Source organism: Ceratotherium simum, chromosome 2 (genome assembly GCF_057802395.1).
Source record: "Ceratotherium simum simum isolate JZ-2026a chromosome 2, ASM5780239v1, whole genome shotgun sequence".
Classification (NCBI taxonomy): domain Eukaryota; kingdom Metazoa; phylum Chordata; class Mammalia; order Perissodactyla; family Rhinocerotidae; genus Ceratotherium; species Ceratotherium simum.
The window spans coordinates 32,804,490-32,817,568 of NC_141901.1; the positions used below are offsets into that span (position 1 = coordinate 32,804,490).

General features: G+C 39.5%; 1 protein-coding gene and 1 long non-coding RNA gene across 9 annotated transcripts in view; one reads left to right on the forward strand and one right to left on the reverse strand.

The window, feature by feature from the left end:
* LOC147917806 (uncharacterized) overlaps positions 1–13,079 on the reverse strand; it is a 116,968-nt gene that overhangs the window by 44,136 nt on the left and 59,753 nt on the right. Inside the window, exon 4 of one of the 8 annotated variants that reach the window (XR_015554545.1) lies at positions 2,492–4,240. The exons of the other annotated variants lie outside the window; for them this stretch is intronic. This is a non-coding gene — a long non-coding RNA (uncharacterized LOC147917806). Of the gene's footprint in view, positions 1–2,491; positions 4,241–13,079 lie in introns of those variants that run through there. 8 annotated transcript variants of the gene reach the window in all.
* The window catches only part of RGS5 (regulator of G protein signaling 5), a 49,456-nt gene that overhangs the window by 16,241 nt on the left and 20,136 nt on the right, over positions 1–13,079 (forward strand). Inside the window, exon 2 of the mRNA XM_004424837.3 lies at positions 10,505–10,615. Within this exon, the coding sequence (XP_004424894.1) occupies positions 10,505–10,615 (111 nt within the window). The remainder of the gene's footprint in view (positions 1–10,504; positions 10,616–13,079) is intronic.

The following is a 13,079-nucleotide window of genomic DNA, read 5'->3' on the forward strand; positions in this document are numbered from 1 at the left end:
TTAACCACTATGCATTCTGTCTCTTGTCTTTTAGGAAAAAAAGCTTAGTTTTGTCATTAATTGGATTTTCTAGGTAAGAGCTCAACGCTCCACTTCACTTTCTCTCTAGGAACAGCCTTTTTGACATGTATCCTAGCTGCTCTGCAAAGTCTTCCATTTATATAACCTGAGACAGGAGTGTTGTCGTAGTTGGGAGCTGGACATTTTCTCTGCCAAGTGCAGGGAAGAGATTTAACACAATTCAACATGTTGCTTGTGACTGTAATAATGGAATTGAGATCTGGAAAGTATCTTGTGAAATCATCTGGACAGATCCAGGTGGTCATATGACTTAGTTATCCAAAACAGCTGGTTCCTTGTCTTTTCTTAATGACTTTTCTTCAGCAATGGAAACTCTGCCACATTTAGTTCACTGTTTCCATGGTTTCATCGCCATATGGTTGGTAAGTTCTCCTGAACACTTCCTGGTTTTTTTGTGGGTGCTTTTTCACACTTATAGGTTGCTGGTTCTTGAATAATTTTTACGTGGATGCATCATTATTTATGTCTTTCTAGCTTGAAGCTTCACAGTGCCTTGGAGCCACACCAGGGCCCCTTGCTTGGGTCTGGGTACCATCTTCAGTGAATCTGAGAGCTTTGGTGCTAGGGGTCAAGTCTCATTATGGGCACCATATATCTGTCCTCCTCTGTGGTGCTGCCACCTCCCTGGAGTCCTGCAGAGGGGTGGCGGGGAAAGGTGGCAGGGGAGTGTGGGGGTTCAAATGGTTATAGAACCCTAAACCACAGTCCTCTGACCTTGTCTTGGGGATTCTCTTTCCCCTCTCTATTTTTCTGCTTCTTCCTTTACCACTCATCAAATCAGTCCCTCTCATTGGGAACAAGCCAGCATATCTCCCCAGGGAGTTTAGGGTCTTGGAAAACAAAGGCAGAAATGGGCTACTACTTTCAATTACCATCTGCTTTTGGACTGACAACACAACTCCCTCAGAGGTAGAGAAACACAAACACCTAGCTACCTTCTTGAAAGTAAGAGGGAAAACCATATGTAGAGAAAAACATGAATGAACACCTCAATAAATTAATATTTTATTTAGGTTATTATTATTATCTTTAAGAGTTGCCACACATCACCTGTTTTCTGCCTGTGTGCTGTGAGAAGGAGTGATCTCTTGACCATAGGTGAAGTCCTAGATTCAGGGATCCTATGATTAAAATGAAAGTCTGATGACCTCACATTTGGATATATCAGAGATCTGGGGAGACAGAGTATGCTTCTCCCCCAGGTGACTGAGGAAGAGGATGCATCATTAAATAGGGCCAGGCTCTATCAACCCACCCAAGTCCTGTCTGCATTTGACCAACAGGGAGCAAACAAGGGTGCTGCAAAGATGGACCTTAACACACAGCTTCGAAGTGGCTCAAGGCCTCCTCACTTTCTTAGTCACCGCTTTGCAGTCCAGTACCTTCCTGGCTTTTAACACCTAGCTTTCCTCCTCTCTTCCCCAGGGTAGAGTCACCAGAAATTGCTTGTGACTTTTCCTAATTCGCTCACTTCGGTATCTTTGCTACTTCACCAAGAAGGTAGTGTTTAAGGCATGAAGTTTGTTCATCCAAACAAGAGTAAATGAGCTTCATGCAATCAAATATTAGTATCCCAGAAGTGAAAGGAGACTGCTACAAACTGTAACTGTAGGTGGTATAAGATGAGTGTTAAACAAATAGAGGTGAAGATGATGATGATAATGATGATGATGATGATTATGACGACGACGACAACGATGATGATGATGATGATGGCTACCCTGTATTCCAGGCACTGGGCTAACTTTTACACGCATATTCTCATGCATTCCTAACAGAAACTTTTTACAGTATCTAATAATGTCATCCTCATTTTAAAGATGATAGAACTGAGGCCAAGAAATATTATATAACTTGTATAACATCACACAGATAGTAAGTGGCTATTGAAAACCAGCCTAAGACATTTTATTCATGTCCAACTCTTAGGTTCTTTCTGTTAGATAACTGTAGCTATTAAAGATTAGTGGTGGATGATGGTTAGTTATTTCTCTACAACTTCACTACCAGCTTATGAAAGTAAGACCACCATACAAATAGTGAAACCCAATTGTGCCATACTTATTTAGACAAACAGTTACCAACAAGCTGGTGCAAAATGTTTGTACAACTTGTCCTATAATCTCAGCAAAATCCTCATTCTTTGTGGTCTGACTACAACCTGTGGAAAAGGTTCACTCAGACAATAATAATCTGAGGTGGGATTCTGATAGCCTTGTAGTTGGTATCAGACAGGAATCAAGGCCTAGATATAGGACTATTTAGGGATCAAGTCACACGTGCCATCTCTAAGGATGAAGAGTTAATTACATTCTTATAACCTTTCTGTGGAATGGATGGGGGTTTTCACAACAGTGTCACCAATCCAAATGACTTGAATAGCATTCTTGTGACTACAGAGAGCCCATTATCTAACGAACAAACCTACACATAGAATCTCATTTCTAACGCATTCTGCTAATTGGCAAAGCATCTGGTGTTGATCTCAATAAGGATCGCTAAGGCACCTACAGCAGCCAACTCTGGAGTGTGGTCTTTCTAAAAAGCTTGTCGACCACCAATGTGATGTGAAATCCTGATTAGGGCAAGTAGCTGACACTAACGTGTACCTCCATAGTGTCACACGGTAGCAATTACCACCAGCTAAAATTTTTCATTTCATTGTTTTGATTTCTTGTTTTGTGTTTGTCTTACTCAACTAAAATATAAACTCCACAAGAGGATCTTGTCTTTTTGATTTACTGGAGATTTCAAGACCTATAATAAATGAGCAAGAGGAGAAGCTACTGAGGCCAATCTTTTCTATCTCTACTATGATCCTATGAAATAAAGTCAGCTTATTTAAATAAGTACCCTTGTCAACTCCCTAGTCTGTTACTGCAGATTGCCTGTGAGCAGCCCTGATGACAAGTTAATCTTGGGTAGTTGAGGTAAGAGCTTGAACACAAGGCAGGTGTTATCAGGTGTTATCAATAAGAGAACTTATTGAAGGGTTAGAAGATATCAAGAGTTGAAAGATTATAATAGATAAATGTGCCTGCTGTGGACACATTTGATACAACCGACATGGTCAATTCCATTACTTCAGCCATCCTATGGTTTGACATGGCTTGTTATATAATTAATCACTAATATGAGTGAAAGCCTAAAGCACTGCCAGGGAATAATTCAATTGTGTTTGGAAACAGAGCTGTCATTTCTGGAGTTATATCATAATACATTAATACCATATATTCTTGAGCATTTTCTTCATCTTTCCATCATTTTGACCACTGAGGAATATTTCATATTAAATAACCATAGCCATTTTCCATGATGTATTATATGTTAATATATAAATCAGGTAAGAAAATAAATATACACATTAACATAATATTACGTTACATTAGTTGACCACTCTCATATTCTGTTAAAACATAAGCAATGAGTGGATTTTCTTGAGTTCACACTGAAGTAGGTTAATTCAGGAAAATGGCAGATGCTAAACTGAGTCATTCCCTTTCCACCAAAATGACCGGGTACTGCCTTCTCCCTGCGCTTGATAGTCTATCTTGATTTTAAGGGGCCATGTGCAGAGGATCCTGGGGAGTTGAAAATTTCGGTTCCAGAATTGACCTGATTATCCACTGATATTTCCTTATACTCTACTAAGGGTTTTCACCATCACTTATTAACCCCTGTCTCTCATGAGCCATCTATGAGTAACAGATTCCATTCATCTCAAGTTTTAAATGAGCAGCCAACAAGAAGGCTTTTCCAGTCTTCAACCTAATGGATCCTTCCAGATGGGTCCAGCGCAGTGAGCACACACCCTCTGGGCTCCTTTCTTTCTATCAGCCTCTGCTTCGGTTCTGTCTACGTGGTTCAGATCTCCACCGCAGGAACTCAGAGGAGCTCATTGCTTCCCTTGCCTCTCAGATCCTGCTGACACGGTACTCTCCAGCTGTGGAGACTGGTTGCTAACAAATGTTTTAGAAACTTTTATTTATCCTTCCTGGGTATTTATTACATTTTTAGGAGCCAAGAAAGGGCATGTCCTTTTTACTCATGAAGAAATAAGCTTTGTGGTGTTTCTCAGAAGGCTGCAGCCTGGAGCAGATCTGCTCCCTAGTTACTCCTTCACTGATGGTCACACCTTCCCACGGCCAGCAGGGGGCATCTGCAACACAGATTTAAGTTGGATTGAATTTCATTTGGAGCGTCCTTGACGTGGGACGTATTGGGATACCTCTTTTAGAAATGTATTGTAGGGGCTGGCCCCGTGGCTTAGCGGTTAAGTGGTCGTGCTCTGCTACTAGTGGCACGAGTTCGGATCCCGGGCATGTACTGACGCACGGCTTCTCTGGCCATGCTGAGGCGGGGTCCCTCATACAGCAACTAGAAGGATGTGCAATATGACATACAACTATCTACTGGGGCTTTGGGGGGAAAAAAAAAAGGGAGGAGGATTGGCAATAGATGTTAGCTCAGAGCCAGTCTTCCTCAGCAAAAAGAGGAGGATTAGCATGGATGTTAGCTCAGGGCTGATCTTCCTCATAAAAAAAAAAAAAGAAATGTATTGTAAAATCCCTGTCCTGTACTTCCCAACTTTCCTCCTGTTGTCTTCCTTCTTGACTGTTCCTGACATATGTCTAGAGTCTAGAAAGAAACCTGCCTGTGGTCACCAAAAAAGTCTCCCAACCACAGCACGAGTCTAACCCTCAGGGCTGCTTCTGTTGGTTTTAAGTCCTGATAAATTATGGTCTCCTAATGGAGCCTGATCAGACTGTTAGTGATTGTAATTACCCTCCTTGCCTCTTCTCATCAGAGTATGTCCTATCTGGTGTGAGACACTGAATGAGCATGCTCAGTTTGGGCCCCAGTTGTCTATTTTCAACAAGAAATTGAATTCAATCACTTTGGAGTCCTTGTAGTCATTTAACGGCTTTACCCCTCCCCAGTTAATAAATTAGAGACATCCTAGTCCTTGATGACTTGTTCTTTGCCATACTCCAATATTTCACCTACCCCACCCCAAAATACAGTTTTACTATAACCTAGCAATTCAATTCATTCATTCATTTATTGATTCGTCAATTTATGTGACAAATCTTTGAGTGCCTATTAAGTGCCATGCCCTTGGCTACGTGCCGAGACTGGAATTGTGAACAAAGATATTGACCCCACTCTTGGGGACCTAACATTCTAATGGGAGAGATAGACAATATGCAAATAAATATACAGAGATATGAATGAAAATTGATAAGGGCCATGAAGGAAAACTACAGACGGCTCTGAGAATAGAGTAGGAGCAGCTGTTAGAGCAGGTCTCCCATTACACTATCTTCATTTTATCACATTAGTATACATCTGAGATCCTTGAGGTTAGAGCTTATGTTCTTTTATCAGTATATCCTTTTGTCGCTGACTATAAAAATATCTAGCATATAGTTTACGTGTTCATGTCCTATATTCAGTTGTTTCAAGTGTCTCTGAGGCGAGGAACATCTTTGTAACCCTTGAAACGTGGCACAAGACATTATATATACAGATCTTCCCCAGCTTAAGCTGGAGTTACGTCCCAATAAACCTATCCTAAGTTGAAAATATCGTAAGTCAAAAATGCATTTAATACACCTTCCCTACCAAACATCATAGCCGAACCCAGCCTAACTTAAACGTGCTCAGAATGCTTACTTGCCCTACAGTTGGGAAAAATCATCTAATCCAAAGCCTATTTTATAATGAAGTTTTGAATATCTCATTTAATTTATTGAATATTGTACTAAATGTGAAAAACGGAATCGTTGGATGGGTATAGAAGGGTTGTAAGTGTATCGGTTGTTCACCCTCATGATCGCGTGGCGGACTGTGAGCCGTGGCTCCCTGAGGCTGCCCAGCATCACAAGAGAGGATCATGCTGCATATCACTAGCCCAGGAAAAGATCCAAATTTAAAATTTGAAGTATGGTTTCTACCAAATGCGTATTGCTTTCGCACTGTCGTAAAGTTTAAAAATTGTAAGTCGAACCATCGTGACTTGGGGACCATCTACAGTTGCTTTTTGATCAATTTTACTTGCATATAAGTGTATTTTTAAAAATTCAGCCATATTTCTGTTTAAGTGATTGCTTGTACTATTTTCCACACTTATGCACCTTAAGGTAATAACTTTCACTCAATTCACTCATTAACAGGAAGGATGGAGGTGGCCCCAGTCCTTTTGAAATTTGATTTCCCGGCCAGCATACCCACACAGGGCACAGATTGAAAACTGCACAACCCTACAATTATTCAAACCCTTTTCAGTTCAAAATCACTAATGTGAGTCACCTAGAGAAAGAATTATCTTCCTCTGAACCTTTAATTAAAATTCACCCAGGCATTTCCAATTGATTTTATTTCAAAACAAGTTTTTCTTTGTAAAACAGAATAACAAGGTGGGAGGTGACATGAGAGAAGATAAAACTGCTTCTTGTTAACAAGCATTAATGTGATGTAGTCAGGAAAAATGACTAGGAGGAGGTCAAGAAGAGCAAGAGACTGAGTTGAAATTGTAAACACATCAGAAAGTTTTCTTCTCTGGGTGGGGTTGTTTTTGACATTGATACATTCAAGTTTATTTTGAATGGAGAAAATAAAATGGTAGGTTTGAGCTTTTGTTTTGTTTGATTTTCCATTTGGTTTGTTTCATTTCCATATTTGTATGTGTGGCTATGGTGGGGAGGAAAAAGAAAGAGGGAAGGAAACAGTATTCCAGGAACTCTTGAGGAGAAAAACAAATGTAGTAACACTGTTTATCCTTGTAGAAAGAGTAAAATGTTTCAAGTGGTTTCCACTTCAGCATCTGTTCACTCTCCAGCCTTGAAACTTTTCCGTTTTATAAGAAGAGTTGCAATATTATTCCTTCTCTGTATTGTCTCAAACTCCTAATTAAACCAAATGGACTTAGAAATTTCTATACCCTAATGTTTTAATGTCCTATAATTGAGCCAGGAATTGAAGTCAGAAAGAAGTGTTTTCCAAAGCACAGCATTTCCTTTCTCCATTACATCCTGAAGGCAAAAATGAGGAAAATAGTAATCAGATGTTCTGGTATGTTTGTCTACTCTGGGGAAATGGAATATGATTTTCTATAGGCAACGTTATAAATGGCAGTTGATTTCTAGATCATCTGACAAAAAAACCTATTTAAGCAGTGATATAGATAAAATTGTACAAGGGTTCTGATTCATTCTGGTTTTAAAAGGCTTTTGTGGGATGTCTTGAGAATTTAACCATTTATAGATAGTTTTTTTAGGGAAAATGCATCCTGAAAGAGTTAGCAAAAGAAAATTTTGAAACAGATTGAGTTTATAAAATAAGATGCCATCTCTTTCTATAGAGACAGTCTTTGAAGGCACCTTTCAACAGTTTTACCTCTTTTTTGTTTTCATACCAAATTTGCTGTGGGCTGGGTACTGTATAGAGGCTCCTCCGTCATCCATGCCTTCATCAGGAAGGGGAGGCAGAGCGAGCAGGCTTTGTTTAACATGGCTTTCTCCTCTCCCTAATCACACTTCACACTCGAGAAATACAGAGCCACTTTTGCATCTCTTCGAACAATATGCACATTCCCCTCTTCCTGCCTGGAAGGCCCATCCTTTTCTCATCTTTCTCGCGAACTGCTGCCTCTTCTGAGAAAGCCCCCTGACTCGCCCTCGTGGACGTTGTGTCCTCCGCCGGTGCTCTGCTGCTGTCTGGACATCCTCTCCTTGAATAGCTCCTTGTGACTGTTTACAAGTTTGAGACCTCCATAGGCTATAAGCACCTTGAAGGCAAGGACCAAACCCTGTGAGAGTTTGTATGTTCACTGTGTACTGCTGACACAGTAAACATGATCAATGAGTAAATTCGTCATGAATAAACAAAGTTTAAAAATACTCAACTCGTTGGTTCTGATTACCCCTTCATGTCCAACTTATTCTTTCACCAGGCAATCACACACAAATATCTCTCTGCCTTTTACAAAGACAAATGGCTCAGATGGAGCAAAAGAGAGAAATTAAAAAGAGACAGAAGTTGGCAGGGGAAAAAAAGCAAAACAAAAACCTCAAGAACCAAACAAATAAAAAACCAAGAATATGAGAACTGTTTATTAGATAATCTTTATCTAAATAACAGTGAGTGAACTATTGGGGCAAGATGGCAACTGAAAAAAAATGCTGCGTGCCTTCCCCTTATGGGCTGGAAGTCAGGGCCATATGGAGCCAGAAGGAGAGGTATCATAGATGAAGTTCTTCAAGAGCTGGGTGTGACCTGACCCCCAAAATGGACCTGCTGTCCATTTCTGGCTGTAGTACTATACACTAGCCAGCAGAGGGTGGCCACAAATATTGGATGCACACCCCCCTATATTATTTTCTTCATATTTCAGATAAATATAAAATTGGCGATTCTTGTCTCCAGAGAAAGAATATGCAAGGCAGTGGGTGTAGTAATTCTTAGTAACTTGTGGGAAATTTTCTGGATGTTTTAATTTGGCACCTGAAGCTAGAGAACATGGGTTGAGTTTGGTTGGAAAAATGATTACGCAGTTAGAACTAAATGAAGAGGCAGGATTATATGCCAAATGCTGTGCTAAGTGATTCACATGCATTAGCATATTTAATCATTACAAAAAATTCTATGAGGATGTTCTATTTTATTAGTCCCAATTTCTAGGGGAAAAAAATAGATAATTTAAGCAAGTTGCAGAGCTTAGAATCAAAATGACACTTATTCTTATTCTCATGTTTTATATAAGCTCCCTCAGCAGAACATTCCCATTTCAGCCATATGCTGTGCTGGGCTGAGCCTGATCTGCTGTAGTGGGACTCTAGTTGGCTTCCGGCAGAGGGTCCTAGGGAAAGAATGGAAGCAGAAAGAAATGAAAAGGAAAGACATTGTAGAGGTGACTAATTCTAAATCTTTGCCTCAAAATCATATTTATGATACTAGAGGAAACTATGATATGATTCAATAATTATAGTTTTTTTTGTAAGTTATACAGTACATTTCCTTACCTTTTTCTCCCTAATATCCATAATTGCTAATCTTACGCATTTTATTTAAATTATCTCATCACTGTCTCCATGTGAATGGCTGACGAAAGTGTGTTTATAGTAGCAAAACCCTTTCTGGCCACAATATGAGACCCATCACCACTCTTTAAGTCTTTGGTTATGATCCACATTGACTGGGAGATAAATGTTAGCAGATTTGTGAGGAATAAAATCAAGATATTTTTAATTCACTTTGGCAAATATTTTTGAATGTTGACTACGTTGCCAAGCATTGTGCTATGTACAGGAGGTAAAAGGTATTTAAGACTCAATTTCCACCTTCAAAGAGTTCTCATACCCAGCTTGGAAAACAGACACATAAATCAATAACCATAATGCAATATGATAAACTCTATCTTAAAAGCATGTGTAAAGTGCCAAGGTGACAGTGAAAGGATAGCTTTTTGGGTCTCCCAGTATACAATGGCTTGTCGTATGGACTAACGTTTAAGATTTGCTTGGTGCTTTTTGAATTCAGACTCATGATGAAATAATGGGTAACTTAGAAGGTTAGTTTTGAAACTGGGCATGAAAACGGCTGCATCCTATGATGGAAGAGGGCTCAGAATTCTGCCCACATCTACTCAATAAAATGTTGAAGGTAGAAAGGAGTAGTATAATACCACTATAGTCATTCCATTGGCAATTAATACTCATCTATCGAAGGCTCGCTGCATGTAACATACTCCAATAGCTATGATGGAACGATGGGCGAGGGATTGGGAGAAAAATCAGATCCATATAAATGAAGAATGCTTTATAGAGAAGAAAATCATCAAGCAGAATAATTTAGTTTTATAGCTGAAAATGGCTGAAGAAAACATCTAGGTTAACTCTGTCATTTTACAGATAAGGGAACTGAGCTCTGGTGGGAAAAAATGATTATTTTTTCAAATGTTATACATCTAATTACTGGCGGAACTGGGATCAGAGACCTCAGAAGACTGGTAGGCAATGCAGTAAGTAGTTCCTTCTGTGAATTCTAGAGTCAGAAGTCCCATCTCCACCATGCACTGGCAGGGTTATCTTAAGTAAGTTATTTAAACTCTCTGTCATTCAGTGTCTTCATTTGTAAAATGAGAATAATACTATAGTATCTGCCATATATAAAATGAAAGAATACATATAAAACAATAATTAAGATTAAAATGATATAATGCACGTTAACCAGGGACATAACAAAAGCTTAATAAATGTTTGTTAGAATTCACGTGTCGCAATTTCTACATTAGTATTCTTTCTGCCACAACAGTGAAATGGGGTTTTGTTCATTTTTGTTTCTCTGACACAGAAAGAAATCTCTTTTTTAGATTTGTATGCTCATGTGGTGTTTCCATTTCCCTTTACATCTCTTCTTTCAGGGCCAAGGAGATTAAGATCAAGTTGGGAATTCTTCTCCAGAAGCCAGACTCGGCTATTGACCTTGTCATTCCATATAATGAGAAGCCGGAGAAACCAGCCAAGACCCAGAAGTGAGTCACGAATATGGATTCCTCTCCTTTTCCTCTAGACGATGCCTATTTTTCAAGTGTGTAGCACCATCCCTCATCTGTAGAACTCCCCCCTTCAATTACCCATTGAGGATCATAAGAGCCCTTAGAGAGTTGGTTTGTAAATAAGCTTTTTTTGTTGTTGACTCTCCTATGTCTGGAGCATATCGTATACTGGCAGACAAGGCCCTGCCTTGGGACCTTGTTGGAGAGACAGATCACACTTTATAACATAGCACCAGCCACCTCATCAGTTATTTACCACACAGAAGTGTGGTAAAAAGTATCCGTTCACTTGCTGCCCTGGGGTCAGGGGTCAGGTAACTGTTCCTGATCCAATTAATTACCATCACTGGACGCTCATCTACTAAGGAACTATCCAAGGCTGCTTCCTCAGCAGGGAGCTACAAGTAAGAACATTTCCCTCAGGAAGATGCTAAGATCAAGGCAGACAATTTAAGTCTAATAGTTTCTTCTCCAAGATATTGTCCCTTCAAGGTCCAACAGAGGAACAGAAGACTCCCTCAATGGAGGAATGAGTACTCGACCAGCTATTTCCTATTTAAGGCACATCAAGTAATTTTTCCCCCAATCCATGAATTAATATTCCTGACTGGACTTCTACAGTCCTCCCTCCCTTTTCCCCTACCTCCCCCAACACACTTCTGTCAATTTAGGCATGGAGGGAAACTACAATTCTAAAGATTCGAGATGTTATGGCTGCGAATCCAGCTCATAATTGGCTCTACTTTAACTTAATAACACTACTCACGGCATTCTCATTGTTCCCCTAGCTACATAGCCTGTCATTGCCTAGACAAATACACTCCATTTTCCTTTTAAAATAGAGATACCCATAAAAATCAAGAAAGGGAAGTGGGACGAAGAAAAGCCAAAAGTATTCAAACTCGTGCACTCTACCATCTAAAAGCTTTGAGGAGATCACAGAAATGTGGTAAAAATACGGGAATCCCTTTTAACCTCCATTTCTTTTTAAATTTAACATTCGTATAAATTGGCCAATCTTTTCTTTGTCCAAATGACCTTCAACTTAATATAGCTAGATTGGTTAGGAGATAGAGAGATGGGTTATTCTTTTTTAATCTTTTTCCATCAGCCTAAGTGGATATTTTCATTCTCCTCCTTTTATTACTTCAAAGTGATCCCAAACCGGAAGCGAGGCATAATTGAGTTTTCTGCATTTAGAAAGGGGAAGTTAATGCAATGTGGAGTGGCAGGCACCAGGCACTAGTGGAAATAAGAACCACATTTTACAGCAGCAACAGATCAAACAGTCTATTTTGAAGTAAACAATGTGGTGGTTATTGATCTGTTGGAATTAACTTTAAAAAATAAATATAGTACTATATTTCCTGCTTTGATTCTCTGCTTTAATATCCCACACAGACACTTGAACTATTTTGGCTTAACAGGGATTCAGAGAGAAGCAATTTTGGAAGAAATCCTGGGGCTGACATTTATTGGATTATTTTCTTCTATTGTCTTCCATCCTCTTTCTTATTCCAGAAGTTTGAATTGTTTTGGAAAAAATCCTTTGTATCCCTAGAGAATATTTGTGCGTCTCTACTGCATTTTTAACAGTGACCACTACAAAGCTTTCCCACCCTCTTCCAAACCCCTAACCCCATTCCACCTCCTCACGTTTGGCAAATTTCTGTGCCTTGTAACTAACAGGAAAAGACTGTTCTGCAAGGGCTCGATCAATCTCTCTTCTCCCCACTTTAAAATTTCTCTGTATTTTTTACCCATGTTCTTCTCTCAGAGAAGAAAATAAATAAACCTTCCCTGGACTGAAGGTATTTTTAATCCCTCTCATCTTTTAAAAAAAGCAATCCCTTTTTTAAAAAAGCATTTCCTATTTTTTAATATATTTTTGTTCTTCTCATTAGGAAAAAAAAAAAATCTAACCATCGAAAAAAATCCAAAAAAGTTGCCTGTATCGCTACTGTGCAAAGCCAGCTTGCGTTACCATTTTAGTATTCTTCACTGCTCTTTTTCCCTCTGGACCCTCTTCCACCAGGAACAAACAAGTACCCGTGCTCCACTCTGAAAATACTCTCTCAGCCCCTCACGCCATCGACTCCCACCCCTTTCTCTTGCTTTCCTTGGATAACTCTAGAAATGGAAAGCCACTGCTTCTAGTTTCTTCCTTAACTCCTTCCTGTCAGGTTTAAATCTTCCAACCTCTGTGAAACTGTCAGCACTGAGGCCTCACCCTTGACTTGTCAGCAGCATTTGACTCTGCTCACCCGTTGGCCTCCTTAAAACTCTCTTCCTTATCTCCTAACTTTGTATTCTCCTCCTGCTTCTCTCTCTCCAAGGGCTCCCACTTTTTCCCAGCCTCTGTATGTAAGGTTCTGCTGTAGGTCCTCATAATAAGCAATAAACATATTAGTAAACCACATAAATTTAGTTTGTGATAACT